This window comes from Haliotis cracherodii, unplaced genomic scaffold (genome assembly GCF_022045235.1).
Source record: "Haliotis cracherodii isolate W230 unplaced genomic scaffold, xgHalCrac1.p SCAF_20, whole genome shotgun sequence".
NCBI classification, from domain to species: domain Eukaryota; kingdom Metazoa; phylum Mollusca; class Gastropoda; order Lepetellida; family Haliotidae; genus Haliotis; species Haliotis cracherodii.
In genome coordinates this window covers 760,901-788,020 of record NW_027266276.1, presented here as the reverse complement: position 1 = coordinate 788,020, position 27,120 = coordinate 760,901, and the positions used below count along the sequence as shown (strand labels likewise).

The following is a 27,120-nucleotide window of genomic DNA, read 5'->3' as shown; positions in this document are numbered from 1 at the left end:
GCCGTGATATAACTGGAATACTGTAAAAGGCGGCGTTCAACCCAACACACTCACTCACTTATGGATCCTGGGGTCAGACTTGCTTGACGACGTGGCATTGTACCCCAAAAGATCGTTGTTCATGATACTGGTCATCTGATTGTCTGGTTGTCTGGCTGAACTAACGATTACACCTCCCATGCTGTAGGACCGCCTCTCCCACAGAGGAACCGACTCGTAATGGTCAGAAGGTGATTAGTAGAGTACATATTCGTGATGTTGAGAAACACATAACTGGACAGACCGATTGCATTCGGGTTCTGTGGCAAAGATACTGGGAGTATGAAATCCAATACAGGGATATTAGTGCAATAATATTGAACGCGATGTTAAAACCTGTTTCACCTCATCTCACCCCAGTGGATCGGAATCCGTTTCGGAAGATAAGCAAGACCGCTCAGATGCGGTCGGGTAGCCTAGTGGTTAAAGCGTTCGCTCGTCACGCCGAAGACCCGGGTTCAATTCCCGACACGGGTACAATGTGTAAAGCCCATTTCAGGTGTCCCCCGCCGTGATATTGCTGGAATATTGCTAAAAGCGTTGTAAAACCATACTCACTCACTCACTCATCAGCTGATGAAAACAGTGCCTCACGTGAGCAAATTTACCATGAAGCGCTTCAATCTTTAAATGAATTTTTCTATCGTAATTTTGCCCAACGACCATATAAGGAAAAAACCCAGAGGTTTTCGTCTTTGCAGTGTATAACAAACAGACAGTTTGTATTTCAGCGTGAAGGCCACCAGCTCAAAATACGAATCACATAACCAGAAAAGGTTGAAGTGCACATAAAAGTATTTACAATTTACATTACAGGATTTCACAGTTCATTTATACATGGTTCAGCAAATAGCACAGATTTTTTTTTCATTTTTGTTACTAATTATGTGTATCAGGTTGTCTAGGGTTTCTAAATTATGTACATGAAGAGTAATATGCATCATGATATACTTTTTTCAAACAAAACATGGATTACATATTCATTAATAGATTCTCCAGTTGCTTGACAATAAGTACATAAACTTTCCTCGAGGGTGGAATAAGAATATCTTCTAGGCTCTATATGTTACCAAAAACAAAACATCCAAATTTAGCTGATAAAGATTTTTAAAGAAATATGTAGAAGTGATTTGTACCGTTCATGACTATAAGAATCAGATAAACTGTCAGTGGATTCTTCGATTGTCTGAAAGAGTGAGTGAGTGAGTGAGTGGGTGAGTGAGTGAGTATGGTTTTACGAAGCTTTTAGCAATATCCCAGCAATATCACGGCAGGTGGACACCAGAAATGGTCATCTCACATTGTGCCCATGTCGGGAATCGAACCCGGGTCTTTAGCGTGACGAGCAAACGATTTAACCACTAGGCTACCCCACAGCCCCTTGTCTGAAATAGGTTAGAATCAGCAACATCTTGAGAAAGCCAATCTTGAAGAGAATAACCTTGATGTCAGCAACCCACTAGTCAGAGGGGTACACAAAGTACGTGATCTAGACTACCAGTCGACCTTTAATTTTTGTGGAAGTCTCGGCGACTGAGTGGGTTAGATAGCTGTCTTTTGGGTGCCTCAATTTGGCAGTATGGGTCGAATCCTGGATGAGACCCACCCCCCTAAGGTTCTAAAATCCGTACTTTACAAAGAAAGTTTTACCCAAAATATAACATTTGTTACACTTGACCACTTTCTAAATGGCATCATGTGTTCATAGATTTCGTGCCAATTTACACTTGTCAGAGGGGTACACAAAGTACGTGATCTAGATTACCAGTTGTCGGACTTTTTTAGTTTTGGAAGTCTCGGTGGTTGAGTGGGTTAGATCTATAACTTTGTGCGCTGGCGATTAGGAGCTCACTCCGACAGTTTGGGTTCGAATCCTTGATCGACTCAACCCAACAAAGTACTAGAATCTGTACTTTGCTAAGAAAGTGTTACGCAAATATAACATTTGTTCTAACTGTTTGTCTTCAAAATACCATTGTTCGTAACTTCGTAAAGAACAAGACTGTCTAAACACAATCACCTCAGTTTTATCTAGATAAACACTCATATCAGTATCCCAGCAGAATAAAACGAAGCTATATAAGCTCTTCTGTAACTGAAGTGCTGTGTCACAATCCCGTAAACATCGTCCGCCAACAACAAAGTATGTAAATTATCCACAATGACACTAACATTTATACCTTTTCCAACAGTAGTTTGTAAACCTGCAAGAAGATTATTAACGAAGATAGGGAACAGCTGTGGGCTTAATATACAACCTTGACATGTTCCCAGATTAAACATAAACTTCGAGAAAGGCCATTTGATGTCCTAATACATGCTGTAATCTTAGAATACATTGAAACAATTTACTGTATCGAACGCGCTGGCAAACTGTATAAACACACATAAAATCTACCTGTTTTGATGACGTGCATATTTCTGTATGATGGCATTCAAGGAGAAAAACGGTCAGTTGTAGCATAATCATTTCCCAATCCGACTTCATATTCACTAGTAATGCTTCTATTATGACACCATGTCTGCAGGCGAGATGTTAAGATGGATATAAACACCTTACAAGGAAGTATATATGGCCAGCTGTAGCCGATGAATTCCACTACCTGTTAAAATGTGAAGTGTTCCGTGAATCTAGATCTGAACTTATCTCAAATGAATATACGCAATTTCCGAATAAAATACAAATACAAAAAATGTTGAGTACCAGAAATGTAAAAGAAATCAAGAACCTTGCAAAATTCATATGTATAATAAAAAAATACCTTTAAGTGTAACTGTGTATGTGTGTGTGTTTTTTATGCAAGTGTTTCTGTTTAAATGTTCGTACAAATTTTCACGCGAAATGTTTATCGCCAAATATTTGTAAAGTATAACCGACATCTTGTTAAATATTAATTATGTTAAGAAACCTGTTCTCCTATACCACCGTGGGTGATTCTTTTTTTGAGAAATAAATCAAAAAGATATTCAATATAATATATTAGTAAGAAGAGGCAATGTTCCCAGTCGTCTAAGGCGACAACAGTGTCTGACGATAAACATTCAACAAGTCAAACAATGATGATTCACATATCGTAAACGAAAAATAATACTTTTCTTTATATCATGCTTGAAGCGCATCCAATTTGAACAACAGCATTTTGATATATCATGGTCCTGAGTTCCGTGAAAAAGCGTCCTCTTCACCGAACGCTAACAAGCTGTTTCTCATCCGCCCAACCCAACTGTCGGCCATGTCACTATAGGGAATGGTTATATTCACCATCTGATCTGTATCAGGACCCCAGTTCTGTAGCCTGCTACCCCAGTAATGCAGCATCCGTAGCTCTTCTGGATCCGCCGACATAACACGCATCTGACGTAAGACCGTCCCACGATGGATATCAGGCCGCACACAACAAGGCTGAAAAATCGGCTTCACTAATTTATTTGCTGGACCAGGCGTCGACCGTCTGATTCTATCAACAGTTACATTTCTTGTTTTATCCCCTTGTCCAAGCATGAGGAAATTAGGCATAGATATTTCAGCAACTTCTGGGTATTTGTGTTGGACGTCCTGGAGGTATAGCTGAAGGAACTTCTCCCGCTTATCCTGGAGATGGTAGGGATATTCATCCATATCAACTGATGTCATCCAAGTAGATTTAGATCCTTCTGCTTCCACCCACTTCTTGTAGCATTGAACCTGAGCTTGCATCGCATCATGTGTGTAGATTCTACTGTAGGACACAAGACCGAGAGTTATATATCGATGGAGTTGTCTCCCCATGTCATTATCCCCGACGTGCCAGTGATCACATATGTAAAAGTGTTCTACACCCGCTAGAAGCATATAATGCAACCACTGCTTCAACTCCCGTATTGTCCATTTAGCCTTGTCGGCATGATACAGACGAACCATCAATACATGGCTGAGATAAAATTTTGTCCTTGGTCGATCTGTAAGGATACTTGTGTATAATTCTCTTTGCCACAAAGGAGGAATGCGACCAGAGTCTAATGTTTTTTCGAAGTTCAACACAAACGTATTCTGCCCTCCATTCCTTGCGTCGTTCCCATCCCGTTGTGTGTCGTTCATGACGTTTTCTTTCAGATTCGAATCAGAGGGAACGATTTCAGACTCTGTTTTTCGGTTTATGTTTGATGGAACCTGGTGGATGAGACTCCCATGTGCTCTAGAATGTCCATGCTGGGTGAGAACCTTGACTTGCAGGTAGACAAATACACTGACGATGGTGCCAGCCACAACGAGAAACGCTCGGATGTAGAAACGACGCATTTCATTCTAGAATCTGCAATGACAATCATAACGAGGGTTACCACAATAATACACACGATAACTTTCATCCAAACGATCAACACGGCGCGAAGACATTTTGTTGTATAAGTACCTATTAAAGCAGGTATCCTCACTGCCATAAGGCTCACACATTTAACCCAGAAGGTGAGAGATATTGTAATTTGTATGTGGTACCTTCAGAATCAGGAATGAGAACATGACACATTCGAGTTTAAAACACAAGCCTACAGGATATCCTGGACAGAAACCTTTAAAACTACATACACAATAGATAGTAAGCTGACCAGAGAAACTAAAGCAGACATACAAAAGAATGTTATGCAGAGTGCAAATGCATGGGTGAGAACGTGGCCTGACCAAGTAGGTTTGCTATGTTCGTTGCATGGTGCAGGACTAGGCTGATTGTATTGAGGGCTTGTATAACTCGAAATGTGTGTCGTGTTTGTCGTTTTTCTAGTGTGCTGTATGTGAAGTCTAAAACTAAAATGAAACACCTAAAATATCCAACTTATATGTACAAATACCTAAAACTTGACTTGGCCACATTTGTACAGTAAACTACGTTAATAAGGAACTGACGGATGTTTCAAACTGTTTTGGGCCAAATCAATTTGCTGTGTTTATGCAGTATATATGCTCATAACGAACTATGGTTATTACGAACTACAATTACTGGTTCCTTTGCGTTTGTTATGTAGAGGGGAATGTCCGAGTAACTCTCCATTCCTTAAAAATAATGGAACAGAGGCCCCGCAGGGGCCGAGGCCAATTATTTTCAAGGAATGGAGAGTTACGAGGATATTCCCCTACTTAAAAATCATTCCTACTTTTACACTTTGACAAAATATTCTGTAGTTGAAAATATTTGAAAAATTCAAATGCTGCGTCAAGATAATGTACAAGTGACAAGCAACTCTCCATTCCTGAAAAATAATGGAGCGTTCAAACAATAGAATGACGTCACAGATGTGTTTTAATACCGTAGTTTACTGTTATATGAAAACAGAAAAGAAACATATCATGAAAACAAAACTAGTCATATGTTTTCACAACAATGAGTACCTGAAGATTGGTTATTGTTTTCAAGGAACAAGAGATATTAAGTTGACACAATCCTAGTGGCATACGTGACACATGTAGAACATTTTAACTGAATGTAATGGCAAAAATACTCTTTTGTCGGTGTTTTTTCTAGAATCGAACGAACAATTATGGCAGTGACACAATGGATGGACGGAATGGCATTTTGAATATCTACAGTGGTAATATTATTAACATTCTTTTCATAATCCTTTTTTGAAAGAAATAACATTGTTGCAATATTATTTTCTGATGAACTAGATCAGTGGAGACATGCAGATATTGTTAAAGTTGAACCTGCAGCGTTATCAGTAGGTAGTTTTTATACAACCATGAATCAAACTTCTCAGTGAGAGTTACCTCCCTTGAGCTTAGCGTGCTGTGTGTTTACTCCTGGAGACTGACACGTCAGTTATCCACATTGTACTGAAGCGCTCATACCCCGTTACTCGGAAACGGGGTTATCGTTTCCCGCCTGTCCATGACAGCGTTTGCCTCCCTTTGATCATTAAGCCCGACCAACACAGTATTTATTGTAACAGCTTCTCAAGCCAAAAACAATTAAAGCAATGATCGAAGTCACTTTAAGTCAAAAAGCGACTGCTCAATTGTATACAGGTATGCAGGAAGGTGGAGAGGTAGGAGAAAGGATGGAATTTTGTCCTTAAAAAAAACTTTTGCCGCAAATGCTGGATAAAAGAGGTTCTACACCCCAACCCAAACATCAACATCATCATCAACAACAACAACAACAACAACAACAAAAAAAAAAAAAAAAACCCCCAAAAAACAAACAACAACCCCCCTTAAAACAACACAAACAAAACAACAACAAACAAACAAAAACAACATGCATCGTGCACTGGTCTTGCTAGAAGTAATGACAGTAGGTTGTGGGTACTAAACAAATTGTTGAGATTGGTAGATTGGTATTTTGTGAACAATTCCAAGCACATGTATCCAATCCCATTTAGACACTGCATGTTGCCTAAGGCGCCGCAGTTTGCCGTGCAAGGTTGCGTTCCTCGGGTATTCCAGAATCCAGAGGCTATGGGTTCGCTCTCATGCTGATTCTTGGTTTCTTTGTACCTGTCTCGTTCTAATGGGATTCACCAAAGAGGTATGCGTCTCAGACTTGAACATCTCCCAATCTCCCCTCAGATCAATATGAAACGACACGATAACTTAGATACTGTACAAAGCGGCGTCAGACCAAACTCACTCACTCCTACATCAAGCTGACACGCCACGATAACTCACATACTGTACAAATCGGCTTCAGACCAAACTCACTCACTCCGACATCAAGCTGACACGCCGAGATAACTTAGATACTGTAAAAAGCGGCGTCAGACCAAACTCACTCACTCCTACATAAAGCTGACACGCCACGATAACTTAGATACTGTATAAAGCGGCGTCAGACCAAACTCACTCACTCCTACATAAAGCTGACACGCCGAGATAACTTAGATACTGTTCAAAGTGGCGTCAGACCAAACTCACTCATTCCGCCATCAAGCTGACACGCCGAGATATCTTAGATACTTTTCAATGCGGCGTCAGACAAACTTACTCACTCCTACATCAAGCTGACACGCCACGATAACTTAGATACTGTACAAAGCAGCTTCAGACCAAACTCACTCACTCCTACATCAAGTTGACACGACACGATAACTTAGATACTGTACAAAGCGGCGTCAGACCAAACTCACTCACTCCTACATCAAGCTGACACGCCACGATAACTCACATACTGTACAAATCGGCTTCAGACCAAACTCACTCACTCCGACATCAAGCTGACACGCCGAGATAACTTAGATACTGTAAAAAGCGGCGTCAGACCAAACTCACTCACTCCTACATAAAGCTGACACGCCACGATAACTTAGATACTGTATAAAGCGGCGTCAGACCAAACTCACTCACTCCTACATAAAGCTGACACGCCGAGATAACTTAGATACTGTTCAAAGTGGCGTCAGACCAAACTCACTCATTCCGCCATCAAGCTGACACGCCGAGATATCTTAGATACTTTTCAATGCGGCGTCAGACAAACTTACTCACTCCTACATCAAGCTGACACGCCACGATAACTCACATACTGTACAAATCGGCGTCAGATCAAACTCACTCACTCCTACATCAAGCTGACACGCCACGATAACTCACATACTGTACAAATCGGCGTCAGACCAAACTCACTCACTCCGACATCAAGCTGACACGCCGAGATAACTTAGATACTGTATAAAGCGAACCTTTCGAACTAATGAATCTTGTTCAAACCCTGTCCGTTCTATAATGTGATGTCAGCTGCGGTGAGTGAGTATATCACCACAGGGTACATCGGAAATATGGCGTGACTAGCAACCGCTTTTATCCCCAGATTATCCCACCGCCTAGACTTTTACAAGTCTCGAGAGCAATAATCATTAGTTAAAATCATATTTTCCAGATTATGTAAATAATGAGACTAAGTTGTCCTGGAGTATTGTCCACATACTTATCTAGACTTGCCTATTCGGAGGAGAGAATAACTACTCATTCATGGACTTATCTTTCAGTACAGCCTTGGAGCAAGGCTACCCACCGCCCCCCAGCTACAGAGTTAGCGAAACTATCGTAGACACAGTGGATGCTCAGATAGGGGAGTATGACAGGAAGCTGGCTGTATCCTGGGGAAGGGGTCTCTACGTCATAGGTTGGAAACTTTAGCATGGTAAAACATCGCGAGAATAGAGCATGAGTTCATTGAGGAATAATGTGAGGGACATTCGAAATTCGGATATTGGAACACAAAGCTGCAGTATCGCGAAACTGTCCTCTCACATTTTCAGAAAATTGTACATTTATTGCCAGAATGGAATCGCGAAGTTGTGATAATGTATCTTACAGTACTCCATACATTGCACTTTGGTATTCCACACATTACAATGTGACTAAACACAGAGCGGTTTCAGTGAATTAAGTATTGAGCTAATCCGCAGGCCAATCACGAACATATGGCACAGTCATTTTAATAAACTACGGAAGCGAATATGCAAAAAGTGGATGGTTTAGGGTGAGTGAGTGAGTTGGGTTTTAACAGTATTCCAGTTACATCGCGGCGTGTCAGCTTAATGTGGGAGGAAAGCCCGAAGTAATGCAGGTCTCAGACGTTTACCACACGGGTGAAACCCGCAAGCATGGGTATGGTGCTGACAAACCTAGAAAAATAATTGGGGCGAACCGGGATTCGAACCCACAATCATCGGTGTCTGGCGTGCCCAAGAGACGCAACTCTGCACAGCGAATGGCGGCGCCTCAGACGATTCGGCTGGCCGTGATATAAGACGAGGATGCCATGTGATATTTGACTTGGAAAAATCAATCTGCCTCGATTGAATGAATCACCGTACATAACAGTGCTTATGGTGTACTTATGAATATCCTCAATTAACCACCCCCATCAATACTATCTGGCCCTCATCGAGCGCTGGGATATTAAAAATAAATTGAATATATCTTGGAAATAATGTACAAATATGTTTGGCCATAAAAGGAATTGATTTATTCACTGGTTGCCAAATGGTTTTTGGTACCTACAAACATTCACTGGCCAAAGGATCGCGCTCCTTTTAGCGTCACTGTTATTTCCTACATACACATACTCCCAACTTGTACTCATATAACGGTGTATTGTGCATAAAGGGAATTAATTCCATTGTGACGTATTTTGGTCACATGTTACATCAGGGCATCCAGTCTTTGGTTATCGCTCAATGTCTTACTTTAAAATTGAAGTGCATATGATCAATGTGAGCTGTTTGTTTATGTTTTCAGTGAAGGGAAATGAACAATATCTTAAAACTCATGTTCGGAAGCCGAATATTTACTCCTGACCACGGCTAGCGATGCTACTGTTTCGGAGTAACCACACGAGGTTACGCCCCGTGAGTAGGACAATAGCGACAGACACATGCTATCCATATGCACATATGTCCTGCACATGCCCTACATCAACGACTCGACATGGGTGTAAACCACGATTCCTTTGCATCGACTCAGCTTCAAACACTGTTGATAATGTCAGTAGCAATGTACATTATAAGTAAACGCTTAATGACCACGGTTATAATTATTTGGTAAATGACGTTGACAAAATAATATCTTTAATGGTAATAGTAATAATGATCATGAGATAGTAGGGGGAGGGGGGGGGGGGGGGGGGGAAGTGTAAAGGGGTACGGGCAAGTAACAGAGGTTGGTCTGTTTGGGTGGGGCAAGTAACAGAGGTTCGTCTGTTTGAGTGGGGCAAGTGGCAGAGGTACGTCTGTCTGGGCGGGGCAAGTGGCAGAGGTTGGTCTGTTTGGGTGGGGCAAGTAACAGAGGTTGGTCTGTTTGGGTGGGGCAAGTGGCAGAGGTTCGTCTGTTTGGGTGGGGCAAGTAACAGAGGTTCGTGTGTTTGGGTGGGGAAAGTAACAGAGGTTCGTCTGTTTGGGTGGGGCAAGTAACAGAGGTTGGTCTGTTTGGGTCGGGCAAGTAACAGAGGTTCGTCTGTTTGGGTGGGGAAAGTAACAGAGGTTCGTCTGTCTGGGTGGGGCAAGTAACAGAGGTTCGTGTGTTTGAGTGGGGCAAGTGGCAGAGGTTCGTCTGTGGGGCAAGCGACAGAGGCTCAACTTGGGGTAAGGCAAATGAGTGAGGTTTGACAGTTTAGTTGGTGCAAGTAACAGAGGTTCGTCTGTTTGGGAGGGCCAATTTAAAGAGGTTTGTAGGGCGAATCTCATTATTGTACGTCAACAGATACATGAGTAACATTATAACAAATGAGTGCTTACCCCATACGCTCATCTTATATCAGCTTCACCTTCCTGTCTGGCGACACCTGCGTCAGGCGAGCGATTCGTTCTGCACACTGCAAGACAACGGAGCGTAGCTATCAGGGACCGTCTCAAAAATTTAACAACTAACATACACAAACGACCCCGTTACCCTATCGACGCTTATGTTTATACATTGAAGGCACTTGCCACGGTCAATGTCATGTATGATGTGTGCATCCATGCACCCATAAGAAGTCAAGATAGAATGAAAAACCCCATACCATGTTAGCGTGTATAACAACGTAATACTTCACCTTACATTTGGTTATAAGGCTCAGTCGTGTCTCTGTTATAAGGCTCAGTAACGTCTAGCGTTATTGAGCATGTTGTTTAGCCGACTCCCTCTACGTTCAAGGCATATCGAAACATTTAGCCAACATCCTGGATGGACATCATAACACTTACACTAAACCATCCTCCTTAGACTTGAATTACAGTTAACTACGGTTATAACGAACTCGAGGGGACCACTAATTTTAGTTCGCAATAACCGTAGTTCGGTATAAGCAAACACAGCATATATACAACAAATGGTCGGGACTAAAAAAAAACGTTCGTTATATCGGTCAGTTTGTTATAAGCCTGTTCGTTATAAACGTAGTTTACTGTACTTGAATAAATAAATGAATAATAATCACTATTTTTACCTTAAAGGACGTAGACCGTATACACAATATTTAGTACTTCTAACTTCTTGGTTTCACTGACAGCCATACAACAACCAGCTGTGTCGCGGAATAAAATAGTTCCTCAAAACGAGAGGTGACATGAGCTTATGTACGCTCAACATGCTCAACAAGGACAGCTTTTTTGTAGTTTCTGTAAACGAATGTACTCAAATAATAAACGATACTACGATAGTTTGGAAGTGCAATTCTTCCTTTTATTCATTAGGATAGGGCGTAGCGAGGATATTCGTGGACACTTATGCAGTCAAACTTTCTGACGTTTCTCAATGTATACTGAAACGCTGAGTTCAAGATTAAAGGGTCTAAATGAACGCCACTGTATGTTTCAAGAGAAGCCATACCATTCAGAACACAATTAAAGCCACAGGGAAACCACCATCCAGCCACAAGCCAGAACCATCAGGAAGGTGGACCACATCCCGTGCAACTGTGGACAAGCTTACATAGGAGAAACATCAAGGCCCCTCAAAACCCGAATAAAAGAACATCGAAGCTCAGTCTCCAAAGATGACTGTAAATCAGCTCTATCTTTCTATTTATTCCCCCCCCCCCCCCCCCCCCCCCCCCCCATAAAATATGTGTATTCCCCAGTCATGGTGCATGACTAAACTTGTGGGAAGTGAAGACATTAAACAGTTTAACCAACTGGTCGATCAATGTACAATATATTGATTTAAAAAGTTTCTTCCATATGTTATGACTTTTGTTTGTTTTGAATTGTTTTATAAAAGTGAGGATTTCATTGGCTGTTATTTATTTTTTAAAGACTGTCACATATATGCATATCATATCTGTCACACAGATGCAGGTCTCAGACGTTTACCACTTCGGTGAAACCCACGAGTACGGGTATGGTGCTGACAAACCTAGAAACATAATCGGGGCGAACCGGGATTCGAACCCACAATCATAGGTTTCTGGCATGCCCAAAGGACGCAAACTCTGCACAGCGAATGGCGGCGCCTTAGACGACTGGGCCACCCGTGCCCCCGTGGGTGATATGACAGGAGGTATCATATAACCTTTTTTTGAAGGTATCGCTACATTTTCCCAAGAGGTTTTTAACAAAATCCAGATCAGTAAAAAGAATTTCGACATCATGACCAAGGATGAAGAAGGAGAGAGATTGTATAGATAAACTCCTTTAATGCATTTGGAACTTTTGACACGTTCCCTATGGTGCCATCACTACAACGAAGGTCCATTGTGTCCGATAAAGCATTAACAGCCGTTAGAGCTTCCGTGGGCCAATAATATTAATAAAACATCTATATTAATTATAATAAAGGAAGGAAGCAAACATATTTATCAGTCCAATTAAGTATGAAACTCACTCACGAAATGAAACATTCCAGGTGGCACAATCAGACGGCTGGTTACGCATACATCGACGGTGTGATGTTGCTGCGGATGAATCAGTGATGGAAGTCTGATGTGGCACGGAAACTGATTAGGTTCGTTTTAGATTTTTTATGCAGCTGCTGCACAACGTCCGATATAATGTCGATTTCGGAGCTGATCGTGCTCTATGAACAATGGAGTGAGTGCGTGTTGTTTTACGACGCAGTCAGCATTATGTAAGCTGTACAAAATCGTGACTTGAAGGGGCTAGCCTGTGGTCGATACGGTGGGTTATTGAGTCATTGTTGCCACACAACCCTCACTGGCTCTGGTTTGTTTGTTTGTTGTTTAACGCCGAACTCAGCAATATTCCAGTTGTATGATGGTGGGCTGTAATAATCGAATCTGGACCACACGATCCAGTGATTGACATGAAGAACATTGATCCACGCAATTGGGATCAATGACATGCATCAACCAAGTCAGCGAGCTCGACCACCCGATCCCGTTACTCGAAACTAACGGCAAGCATGGATTGCTGAAGACCTATTCTAACACGGTGTTCACAGGTCTCATTGGCGCTGGACAAGCATGGAGATCTGAGCATGCCTGGGCCTGGGTGTACGTGTATGTCATAGGGTTTAATTCAGTGTTTGTAGGCCATCAGCTCAATGTACGAATCAGCACAAATATACATAATATAATATGACAATTGTATAATATGAACAATGAAGACTTGTGTTTATAGCAAGTTACATATTTCGATAATGATGACCTTCCTTGACATATCTGGCACAATTTACAAAGGTATTTTTAGCCTTACAGTTTAATGATTTGTTATAACGTATTCTTTGTGACATATTTGTATAACTTGGAATATACATATTTCTTAACATTGCACATGCTGGACTTTGAAACAGAAAATTCATATTCAATATTATTACAGTTACAAATCTTACAAATTTGATTTACAATTTTAGTTTCTCTACTTCTAATATAACGCCTTAATGGTAGCTCATGCAATATAAGTAAACATAAATAACTGCTGGCTTCTATTGTTATTTGTTGCATGATATTTTAATTTGATATTAAAGGACTTGATGTGGTTATAATATTTAAAACGTCATGACCATTAAGTGTCTCCTGTATTGTTTGTTTGTTCGTTGTATGACGGACGTATGTGGACGTTTATTGATGTGTAGGAGCGTGCACGTGGGATGGTGGTAGGATGGATGTTAATAAGTTGTAGCAGGATCACTCGGGGTACATGAGGTTTCTATCAAGATCACGTGAACCAATCAGAACCATCATCCCGACATGGAGGTATGCTAAATGCACATATCCATTTTGACTGTCTGTCGACAATCATCTGTTTTTGTGCTTACCGACTGCAATTTATTTGCCCAGTAAGAAACAAGGGCAAAATCGAGTTACCAATATTTGTTTAACCCCAAACTCCGCCAACACACCTCGCTTCCGGAATATCCTCGAGACCTACTCAGCTGAATTATTTGTACGAAAGTCCCTGTTCAAATATCATGTCCCAAGCGTACGTCAAAGAAAAAATATTGGCTCAGGTTCTTCTTAGATATCTTGAAATGAAATGAATTAAGATATAATGAATTGACATGTTAAATCCAGTGTGGGACATTTCCGTTTCATCTCGTAGGCGTGTAGGCGTGTAGGCGTGTAGGCGTGTAGGCGTGTAGGCGTGTAGGCGTGTAGACGTGTAGACTAGTGTTTGTAATTGACACCGCCATGTAAGGGTGCAAGTTATATATTTAAAGAAGATTGTTTATCACACACGACACGACTTTGTAGGTCAAGGTGCACACAGCCGACTCGGGGGCCTGGCTGTTAAGTGTCAAGTGACTCATGGTAAGCGATACCTGGTTTGGATAACCGTCACGTACTTACTACATAGTTGTCGCAAAGAGGAACTCGATGTTATTCACTGAATAATGCACAGTCACACATTGTCTGTTTCACGGTCACGCGTACTGTTTCACTGTCACGTAATGTCCGTTTCACTGTCACACATTGTCTGTTTCACTGTCACGCATTGTCTGTTTCACTGTCACTAGATCTGTTTCACTGTCATACATTGCCTGTTTCACTGTCACACGTTCTGTGTCACTGTCATATATTGTCTGTTTCACTGTCACACACTGTCACACATTGTCTGTCACACATTGTCTGTCATAAAATGGGTTATATATTATGCAAATATCTTTTTCACGGGAACACGCGGAAGGTATTAACCCCGGGGACTATTTTCATCACAGTGTGTTAGTTGCATTTAACGCCGTTTTTAACAGTATTACAGTATTATCACGGCGTGTCAGCTTAATGTGGGAGGAAAGCCAGAAGTGATGCAGGTCTCAGACGTTTACCACTTCGGTGAAACCCACGAGTACGGGTATGGTGCTGACAAACCTAGAAACATAATCGGGGCGAACCGGGATTCGAACCCACAATCATAGGTTTCTGGCGTGCCCAAGGGACGACTGCGCCAAACGTGTCCCCAGCTTTCAGCTGAGACGACCATTTCTAAGCCATTGCTACTTTGTCTTGGGTCGTGCATTAACTACCTGAATTGTTAGTTGAACACCACTTGGCAATGACTGAACTTTATTTTCACCCTTTTAATTTACCTTGATGATAGAACAATTTCACAAAACACCCGTCTGTGGCCAGCAGGATTCGAACCCGCGAAGTACCGAAGGCTAACGAATGTAGTCTTCTGCTACGGCGGGATGACGATCAAACGATCAGTCATTCCGATCATGAACGGGTATATTTGCGCTCGGTTTAAAAAAAAAATAAACGACAGGTCGGTTCGGAGTCAGTATCTGAATATAATGCGTGGGTGTCCAAGATAAACTACAGCATGGTATGTCAGGGTCTGAATATAATGCGTGGGTCTCCAAGATAAACTACAGCATGGTATGTCAGTATCTGAATATAATGCGTGGGTGTCCAAGATAAACTACTGCATGGTATGTCAGTACCTGAATATAATGCGTGGGTGTCCAATATAAACTACAGCATGGTATGTCAGTATCTGAATATAATGCGTGGGTGTCCAAGATAAACTACAGAATGGTATGTCAGTATCTGAATATAATGCGTGGGTGTCCAAGATAAACTACAGCATGGTATGTCAGTATCTGAATATAATGCGTGGGTGTCCAAGATAAACTACAGCATGGTATGTCAGTATCTGAATATAATGCGTGGGTCTCTAAGATAAACTACTGCATGGTATGTCAGTATCTGAATATAATGTGTGGGTGTCCAAGATAAACTACTGCATGGTATGTCAGTATCTGAATATAATGCGTGGGTGTCCAAGATAAACTACTGCATGGTATGTCAGTACCTGAATATAATGCGTGGGTGTCCAATATAAACTACAGCATGGTATGTCAGTATCTGAATATAATGCGTGGGTGTCCAAGATAAACTACAGCATGGTATGTCAGTATCTGAATATAATGCGTGGGTGTCCAAGATAAACTACAGCATGGTATGTCAGTATCTGAATATAATGCGTGGGTGTCCAAGATAAACTACAGCATGGTATGTCAGTATCTGAATATAATGCGTGGGTCTCTAAGATAAACTACTGCATATCTGGCACAATTTACAAAGGTATTTTTAGCCTTACAGTTTAATGATTTGTTATAACGTATTCTTTGTGACATATTTGTATAACTTGGAATATACATATTTCTTAACATTGCACATGCTGGACTTTGAAACAGAAAATTCATATTCAATATTATTACAGTTACAAATCTTACAAATTTGATTTACAATTTTAGTTTCTCTACTTCTAATATAACGCCTTAATGGTAGCTCATGCAATATAAGTAAACATAAATAACTGCTGGCTTCTATTGTTATTTGTTGCATGATATTTTAATTTGATATTAAAGGACTTGATGTGGTTATAATATTTAAAACGTCATGACCATTAAGTGTCTCCTGTATTGTTTGTTTGTTCGTTGTATGACGGACGTATGTGGACGTTTATTGATGTGTAGGAGCGTGCACGTGGGATGGTGGTAGGATGGATGTTAATAAGTTGTAGCAGGATCACTCGGGGTACATGAGGTTTCTATCAAGATCACGTGAACCAATCAGAACCATCATCCCGACATGGAGGTATGCTAAATGCACATATCCATTTTGACTGTCTGTCGACAATCATCTGTTTTTGTGCTTACCGACTGCAATTTATTTGCCCAGTAAGAAACAAGGGCAAAATCGAGTTACCAATATTTGTTTAACCCCAAACTCCGCCAACACACCTCGCTTCCGGAATATCCTCGAGACCTACTCAGCTGAATTATTTGTACGAAAGTCCCTGTTCAAATATCATGTCCCAAGCGTACGTCAAAGAAAAAATATTGGCTCAGGTTCTTCTTAGATATCTTGAAATGAAATGAATTAAGATATAATGAATTGACATGTTAAATCCAGTGTGGGACATTTCCGTTTCATCTCGTAGGCGTGTAGGCGTGTAGGCGTGTAGGCGTGTAGGCGTGTAGGCGTGTAGACGTGTAGACTAGTGTTTGTAATTGACACCGCCATGTAAGGGTGCAAGTTATATATTTAAAGAAGATTGTTTATCACACACGACACGACTTTGTAGGTCAAGGTGCACACAGCCGACTCGGGGGCCTGGCTGTTAAGTGTCAAGTGACTCATGGTAAGCGATACCTGGTTTGGATAACCGTCACGTACTTACTACATAGTTGTCGCAAAGAGGAACTCGATGTTATTCACTGAATAATGCACAGTCACACATTGTCTGTTTCACGGTCACGCGTACTGTTTCACTGTCACGTAATGTCCGTTTCACTGTCACACATTGTCTGTTTCACTGTCACGCATTGTCTGTTTCACTGTCACTAGATCTGTTTCACTGTCATACATTGCCTGTTTCACTGTCACACGTTCTGTGTCACTGTCATATATTGTCTGTTTCACTGTCACACATTGTCTGTTTCACTGTCACTAGATCTGTTTCATTGTCACATATAGTCTGTTTCACTGTCACATATTGTCTGTTTCACTGTCACATATTGTCTGTTTCACTGTCACACATTGTCTGTTTCACTGTCACTAGATCTGTTTCACAGTCACATATTGTCTGTTCCACGGTCACATATTGTCTGTATCACTGTCAGATATTGTCTGTTTCATTGTCACATATTGTCTGTTTCACTGTCACACATTGTCTGTTTCACTGTCACATATTGTCTGTTTCACTGTCACACATTGTCTCTATCACTGTCACATATTGTCTGTTTCATTGTCACATATTGTCTGTTTCACTGTCACACATTGTCTGTTTCACTGTCACATATTGTCTGTTTCACTGTCACTAGATCTGTTTCACAGTCACATATTGTCTGTTTCATTGTCACAAATTGTCTGTTTCACTGTCACACATTGTCTCTATCACTGTCACATATTGTCTGTTTCATTGTCACATATTGTCTGTTTCACTGTCACTAGATCTGTTTCATTGTCACATATAGTCTGTTTCACTGTCACATATTGTCTGTTTCACTGTCACATATTGTCTGTTTCACTGTCACACATTGTCTGTTTCACTGTCACTAGATCTGTTTCACAGTCACATATTGTCTGTTCCACGGTCACATATTGTCTGTATCACTGTCAGATATTGTCTGTTTCATTGTCACATATTGTCTGTTTCACTGTCACACATTGTCTGTTTCACTGTCACATATTGTCTGTTTCACTGTCACACATTGTCTCTATCACTGTCACATATTGTCTGTTTCATTGTCACATATTGTCTGTTTCACTGTCACACATTGTCTGTTTCACTGTCACATATTGTCTGTTTCACTGTCACTAGATCTGTTTCACAGTCACATATTGTCTGTTTCATTGTCACAAATTGTCTGTTTCACTGTCACACATTGTCTCTATCACTGTCACATATTGTCTGTTTCATTGTCACATATTGTCTGTTTCACTGTCACACATTGTCTCTATCACTGTCACATATTGTCTGTTTCATTGTCACATATTGTCTGTTTCACTGTCACACATTGTCTGTTTCACTGTCACATGTTGTCTGTTTCACTGTCACTAGATCTGTTCACAGTCACATATTGTCTGTTTCACTGTCACATATTGTCTGTTTCACTGTCACACATTGTCTCTATCACTGTCACATATTGTCTGTTTCATTGTCACATATTGTCTGTTTCACTGTCACACATTGTCTGTTTCACTGTCACATATTGTCTGTTTCACTGTCACTAGATCTGTTTCACAGTCACACATTGTCTGTTTCACTGTCACACATTGTCTGGTTCACAGTCACACATTGTCTGTTTAACAGTCACACATTGTCTGTTTCACTGTCACTAGATCTGTTTCACTGTAACTAGATCTGTTTCACTGTCACATATAGACACTGTCAGTCACACATTGTCTGTTTCACTGTCACACATTGTCTGTTTCACAGTCACACATTGTCTGTTTCACTGTCACGCATTGTCTGTTTCACTGTCACACATTGCCTGTTTCACTGTCACATATTGTCTGTTTCACTGTCACACATTGTCTGTTTCACTGTCACGTGTAGTCTGTTTCACTGTCACACATTGTCTGTTTCACTGTCAAACATGGTCTGCTACAATGTCACAAACACTTGCCTGTCAGAAACAACGTCAGTTTCATATGTCGATTGACTCGGCCTATTCTGTTTTCATAGCAGAACGTCCACCTCCGCGGGGCGCGAGTCTTATCACATCTTTAAAGATAAGGATGTTTGAGATTGTACGAGCTCTTCAAATGGAACCGATTTCGCACCTGGGGCTATTCCCCTCGATCAACACCAATGCAACTATAACTCCGGGCCATTCACTCGCAATTTCATTAGTTTATGATAGTGAGACCACTCGGGGATATAGGCGGTCATAAAATGGGTTATATATTATGCAAATATCTTTTTCACGGGAACACGCGGAAGGTATTAACCCCGGGGACTATTTTCATCACAGTGTGTTAGTTGCATTTAACGCCGTTTTTAACAGTATTACAGTATTATCACGGCGTGTCAGCTTAATGTGGGAGGAAAGCCAGAAGTGATGCAGGTCTCAGACGTTTACCACTTCGGTGAAACCCACGAGTACGGGTATGGTGCTGACAAACCTAGAAACATAATCGGGGCGAACCGGGATTCGAACCCACAATCATAGGTTTCTGGCGTGCCCAAGGGACGACTGCGCCAAACGTGTCCCCAGCTTTCAGCTGAGACGACCATTTCTAAGCCATTGCTACTTTGTCTTGGGTCGTGCATTAACTACCTGAATTGTTAGTTGAACACCACTTGGCAATGACTGAACTTTATTTTCACCCTTTTAATTTACCTTGATGATAGAACAATTTCACAAAACACCCGTCTGTGGCCAGCAGGATTCGAACCCGCGAAGTACCGAAGGCTAACGAATGTAGTCTTCTGCTACGGCGGGATGACGATCAAACGATCAGTCATTCCGATCATGAACGGGTATATTTGCGCTCGGTTTAAAAAAAAAATAAACGACAGGCCGGTTCGGAGTCAGTATCTGAATATAATGCGTGGGTGTCCAAGATAAACTACAGCATGGTATGTCAGGGTCTGAATATAATGCGTGGGTCTCCAAGATAAACTACAGCATGGTATGTCAGTATCTGAATATAATGCGTGGGTGTCCAAGATAAACTACTGCATGGTATGTCAGTACCTGAATATAATGCGTGGGTGTCCAAGATAAACTACAGCATGGTATGTCAGTATCTGAATATAATGCGTGGGTGTCCAAGATAAACTACAGCATGGTATGTCAGTATCTGAATATAATGCGTGGGTGTCCAAGATAAACTACAGCATGGTATGTCAGTATCTGAATATAATGCGTGGGTGTCCAAGATAAACTACAGCATGGTATGTCAGTATCTGAATATAATGCGTGGGTCTCTAAGATAAACTACTGCATGGTATGTCAGTATCTGAATATAATGCGTGGGTGTCCAAGATAAACTACTGCATGGTATGTCAGTATCTGAATATAATGCGTGGGTGTCCAAGATAAACTACAGCATGGTATGTCAGTATCTGAATATAATGCGTGGGTGTCCAAGATAAACTACAGCATGGTATGTCAGTATCTGAATATAATGCGTGGGTCTCCAAGATAAACTACTGCATGGTATGTCAGTATCTGAATATAATGCGTGGGTGTCCAAGATAAACTACAGCATGGTATGACAGTATCTGAATATAATGCGTGGGTCTCCAAGATAAACTACAGCATGGCATGTCAGTATCTGAATATAATGCGTGGGTGTCCAAGATAAACTACAGCATGGTATGTCAGTATCTGAATATAATGCGTGGGTCTCCAAGATAAACTACAGCATGGTATGTCAGTATCTGAATATAATGCGTGGGTGTCCAAGATAAACTACTGCATGGTATATCAGTGGGCTTATGTTGCTCTGTGTTAGACTTCCTTTAGAAATGAAAGTTGGTCGATTTCCACACGTACCCCATTACACCTCTTCATTAACTTCTATGTTAATGTCGTGACTATCACAAAGTTTAGGATGAAACTCAAGTTTTGATCAATTGTGATCAATATTCAGATCTTAGATTCAAATAAGGCAACAAAGCTATTTTACTGAATGACCCGACCCTTGTAGGAATAGGTCTCACGTTGACTAAACTGTCTTTATAACGTAGTGTCGTGTGTCAGTTACATCAGTTGTCGCAACTGCATCCTCCAGGTATAAACGTTGGAATACTTTCTCCTGAATACTTACCCATGCCCGATTTTGGGTTTTTGATCCCATTATCGTGATATTGGCATTATGCAACTAATCAGTACCCACTCTTACATCAATTATTAATATGTGCAACTATTGCTTCGCGGAGCAACACATATTTGCATTTGTATCCTTTTAAAGCACATCCAATGCTTTCAGTCTATTTAATGTATTTTTATATTTATTATTTTTATTTATCCAATTACTTGCTTTTTTGTGTCTTTTAGGCCATTTCGGCCAGACAACTCCCAGACAACATGTATATGTTACTGTATTTATATAAATGATTACGGTATGGTCTGTGACACAATAATAAACTATATTCTTATCTTATCTCACTATAAAACCGGCCGGACTTAAAAAGCCGAGCACGAGAGTCGCAAAAAGGTGAGCTAATCTGAAACACGACGCTAGAGCCCGTGTCACCTCATCTGTTTGTGAAGGGTGTGCAGTAAGGGTGTGGTTACAAATGCATGTCAGGTGACATGTGACTTTCACCTCCACCCGCCCTGTTGTACACTCTGGGTCGCCCCTCCTCTGTTCCCTCCAGGTCAGGTCCCTAGGTGACCTGTATCTCCACTAAGATGAAGAGAGACTAGCCTAGACAGACACGCGGTGTCAGTGTGTAACACCCATGGAGCATTTATACATCCAGGAGCCATATTTTCGCAGCGAGACAGAAAATGACTGCTCATGCACAATAGTTGTGTCATATCAGGATTTAATGTAACTGTCACAAACCCAGTATGGATGATAAAATACAACGGTCTTCCACAAACTAACACAACAGATCTTCAAGCCTTCTGTGTGGAATCACATGCAATGAAACTGCAGAAAAGGTAGCAGTTATTATACTCACAGAATAAGTCCTGGTCCGGAAAGACCACTCAGTACATCCTCAGCAGTATATATGTACTCCCAGCGGAGCGAGGTCTACTGCAGGGTTGTGTTATCTGCCCTTGTGTTTCTGTGATAAATGTGCAGCTCGCTTCGAGACAGCGTTCCTGTAGCTTCGGGTTAGTACGTGCCACGCATCAGTGAACGCTTGAAAAAGCGACACACCCACAAGTTGAGATGGACGACCTCTGATTATGAAGTTTATATTGAAGCAATCAAAATGCACAGCCTGGCTTGTTTGTGGTCTTGCTGTAAACGTCCTATATCCCAGCCATGTTCTATGTGGGAGAGGTCTGGGTACAACAGCTGGCCATGGCAGTACAGCAATGAAATGGTGCCTAAAAGAATCTGTTATAGCACATGCAGCATGCGGGCCATCTTCCCTAGGCAAGGGCGTTAACTGACTCTAAAAGTCCAATTTCCAACCTTGCCGAACTAGACTGGAATTATGGAGTTATACCTTGGCTGGACTAACGAGTCTATGCATAGTCCAATCAAAATCGTGTATCGAAATCGACATTCGGTTCATAAATAACATGACGACTGCCGTGCAGATTTCGGCCCGACTGCGGAATTTGAAGAGCATGTGTGTCAACTGGGCGTTGACGATTATTTTCCAAATCTCGTTTTATATCAATTAAAATCTTGATTATCGATCAGATCGTCTTGACTGGGCGCCACCATTTTGTTTGAATCAAATGCAATTGATAGGAGGGGTGGAACCTGATTGGTCAAGAAGGGAGACACAGCAGGAAGATTACTCCTAATAGCCACTGCCTAGTTCGGCAAGGGTAGAAACTGGACATTTACAGTCAGTTAACTCCCTTGTCCCAGGCAAGTGTGGGCATTATCCTGTGGCAACGTGACGTTAGATCTCGAACGATGTCGTACCGGAAAAAAAGATGAGTTCTGATCTCCCAAGAGTTGGGATGCTATGAACCATGACATCATGTTAATTACAGTTATGTACTACTCATATTTGCTCGCTTATATAAAACCATTTTTCGTTATCTCATGTCTGCACATCCCCCCCCAACAATTGAAATTCAATTAATTAGGAGATAAACATACTGTTATACCAGTCTAAAATACATTCAATATTGTTCCAATATTTTCAGTAAATATTAGCGTATTGTGATATAATTACTAACTAAATATAAATGGAATTAAAATATTTAGAAAAGTTTCATTACCTACAGCATATCTACAAGCAATTAAATCTTGTAGACGTTCACGTGTCAGACTGAACACTGACAGCTACATGGCAGGCTACAGTGAAGTTAGATGGACGTATCCATCAAATTAAACCCATCGCGCTCAGTGAATTCTATTATCCATAGGCCGCAGTCGCATCGGCGTAGAGCTATTATTATGTAATAATACAGCATCATTACCTCGTGACGTATCGTCGGTCAAGATTTAGATGAAGACAATGCATAATTCACTGACCAGATCATTCAAAGTCAAAATGTACGAGGCGATTACAATAAAAGTCAAGCATCTCTGCTTAAACTGCTTGACTGTAATCGTTCCTCTTCTTCTTCTTAAGGTAGAAGGGGGCACGGGTGGCCCAGTCGTCTAAGGCGACGCGATTCGCTGTGCAGAGTTGCGTCCCTTGGGCACGCCAGAAACCTATGATTGTGGGTTCGAATCCCGGTTCACCCCAATTGTGTTTCTAGGTTTGTCAGCACCATACCCGTACTCGTGGGTTTCACCGAAGTGGTAAACGTCTGAGACCTGCATCACTTCTGGCTTTCCTCCCACATTAAGCTGACACGCCGCGATATAACTGGAATACTGTTAAAAGCGGCGTTAAACCCAACTCACTCACTCACTATTAAGGTAGAATCAAGTTCCCAAACACGGGACAAAAGCGTGTTATCACAAGCCTATAAACACCATATAAAGCTTTCACTTTCTATCATGTATATACATGTATTTCTCAATGATTGGAAATTAAGTTTCTGTTGTTGAACAACCATTGTCGGGATACCACACAGCAACGGAGTCTGCTGCAAACAAGAGATGAACAGTCTTTCCAAAACTACCGAGTAGTGAAATGCCGTTGTAGTTAGTGGATCATCAATACAATATATAATGGGGCAATTGCTGTAGGCCATATATCCGGGTAGGTACCTATGCCTTGGGTACACCCACAATGATAAAATGTTGGACCATACACCCAGAAAGGTATACACGTATATACCCAGACATACAAACACGAACACACCCAGACATGCATACACCTAGACATACATAAACCCAGACATGCATACACCTAGAAATACAGACACCTAGACATACATGTACCCAGACATGCATACACCTAGACATGCATACACAAAGACATGCATACATCATGACATGCATACACCTAGACATGCATACACCCAGACATGCATACACCCAGACATGCATACACCCAGACATGCATACACCCAGACACGCATACACCTGGACATGCATACACCTAGACATGCATACACTTAGACATGCATACACCCAGACACGCATACACCAAGACATGCATACACCAAGACATGCATACACCTAGATATGCATACACCTAAACATGCATACACCCAGACGGGCATACACCTACACATGCATACACGCAGACATACATACACGCAGACATGCATACACCCAGACATGTATACACGCAGACATGCATACACCTACACATGCATACACCAAGACATGCATACACCCAGACATGCATTCACCTAGACATGCATACGCCTGTGCATGCATACACCTAGACATGCATACATCTAGACATGCATACACCTAGACATACATACACCCAGACATGCATACACCTGGACATGCATACAGCCAGACACGCATACACCTAGACATGAATACACCGGGACATGCATACACCTAGACATACATGCACCTGTGCATGCATACACCTAGACATGCATACACCTAGACATGCATACACCTAGACGTGCATACACCTAGACATGCATACACTCAGACATGCAAACACCAAGACATGCATACACCTAGACTTGCATACACTCAGACATGCATACACCTAGACCTTCATACACCCAGACATGCATACACCTAGACATACATAAACCTAGTTATGCAAACACCTAAACATAAATACACCCAGACATACATACACCCAGACCTGCGTACACCAAGACATGCATACACCAAGACATGCATACACCTAGACATGCATACACCTAGACATGCATACACCTAGACATGCATACACCTAGACATGCAAACACACGGACATGCATACACACAGACATGTATACATCTAGACATGCATACACCTAGACATGCATACACCTAGACATGCATACACCTAGACATACTTACACCTAGACATGCATACACCCAGACACGCATACACCTAGACATGTAAACACCCAGACATATATACACCTAGACATGTATACACCAAAACATACATACACCTAGACATGTATACCCCTGGACATGCATACACCTAGACATGCATACACCTAGACATACATACACCTAGAAATGCATACACTTAGACATGTATACACCTAGACATGCATACACCTAGACATACATACAACTAGACATGCATACACATGGACATGCATACACCTAGACATGCATACACCTAGACATTTGTACACCTAGACATGCATACACCCAGACATGCATTCACCTAGACACGCATACACCTGGACATGCATACAGCCAGACACGCATACACCTAGACATGAATACACCGGGACATGCATACACCTAGACATACATGCACCTGTGCATGCATACACCTAGACATGCATACACCTAGACATGCATACACCTAGACTTGCATACACCTAGACATGCATACACCAAGACATGCATACACCCAGACATGCGTACACCAAGACATGCATACACCAAGACATGCATACACCTAGACTTGCATACACCCAGACATGCATACACCTAGACCTGCATACACCCAGACATGCATACACCTAGACATGCATACACCTAGACATACATACACCTAGAAATGCATACACTTAGACATGTATACACCTAGACATGCATACACCTAGACATGAATACACCGGGACATGCATACACCTAGACATACATGCACCTGTGCATGCATACACCTAGACGTGCATACACCTAGACATACATACACCTAGAAATGCATACACTTAGACATGTATACAACTAGACATGCATACACCTAGAAATGCATACACTTAGACATGTATACAACTAGACATGCATACACATGGACATGCATACACCTAGACATGCATACACCTAGACATACATACACCTAGACATTTGTACACCTAGACATGCATACACCCAGACATGCATTCACCTAGACATGCATACGCCTGTGCATGGATACACCTAGACATGCATACATCTAGACATGCATACACCTAGACATACATACACCCAGACATGCATACACCTAGACATGCATACACCTGGACATGCATACAGCCAGACACGCATACACCTAGACATGAATACACCGGGACATGCATACACCTAGACATACATGCACCTGTGCATGCATACACCTAGACGTGCATACACCTAGACATGCATACACCAAGACATACATACACCCAGACCTGCGTACACCAAGACATGCATACACCAAGACATGCATACACCTAGACTTGCATACACCCAGACATGCATACACCTAGACCCGCATACACCCAGACATGCATACACCTAGACATACATAAACCTAGTTATGCAAACACCTAGACATAAATACACCCAGACATGCATACACCTAGACATGCATGTACCAAGACAGGCATACACCTAGACATGCATACACACATACATGCATACACCGAGACATGCATACACCAAGACATGCATACACCTAGACATGCATACACCTGTGCATGCATACACCTAGACATGCATACATCTAGAGATGCATACACCTAGACATACATACACCCAGACATGCATACACCTAGACATGAATACACCGGGACATGCATACACCTAGACACGCATACACCTAGACATGAATACACCGGGACAT

The 27,120-nt window shown here is 41.6% G+C and overlaps 1 protein-coding gene across 1 annotated transcript; it reads right to left on the bottom strand.

The window, feature by feature from the left end:
- Positions 1-3,160: 3,160 nt before the first annotated feature.
- Positions 3,161-22,079, bottom strand: LOC139470304 (uncharacterized). The gene is made up of 3 exons (XM_071252665.1): positions 22,045-22,079; positions 10,249-10,325; positions 3,161-4,331 (listed from the first exon to the last, which is right to left on the bottom strand). The coding sequence occupies exon 3, from the start codon at positions 4,316-4,318 to the stop codon at positions 3,188-3,190; it is 1,131 nt and encodes a 376-aa protein (XP_071108766.1). The 5' UTR covers positions 4,319-4,331; positions 10,249-10,325; positions 22,045-22,079; the 3' UTR covers positions 3,161-3,187.
- Between the last annotated feature and the right edge of the window lie 5,041 nt (positions 22,080-27,120).

Excerpts from the sequence above, each read along its gene's own strand:
- LOC139470304 (XM_071252665.1), bottom strand. The coding sequence starts at position 4,318 with ATGCGTCGTTTCTACATCCGAGCGTTTCTCGTTGTGGCTGGCACCATC.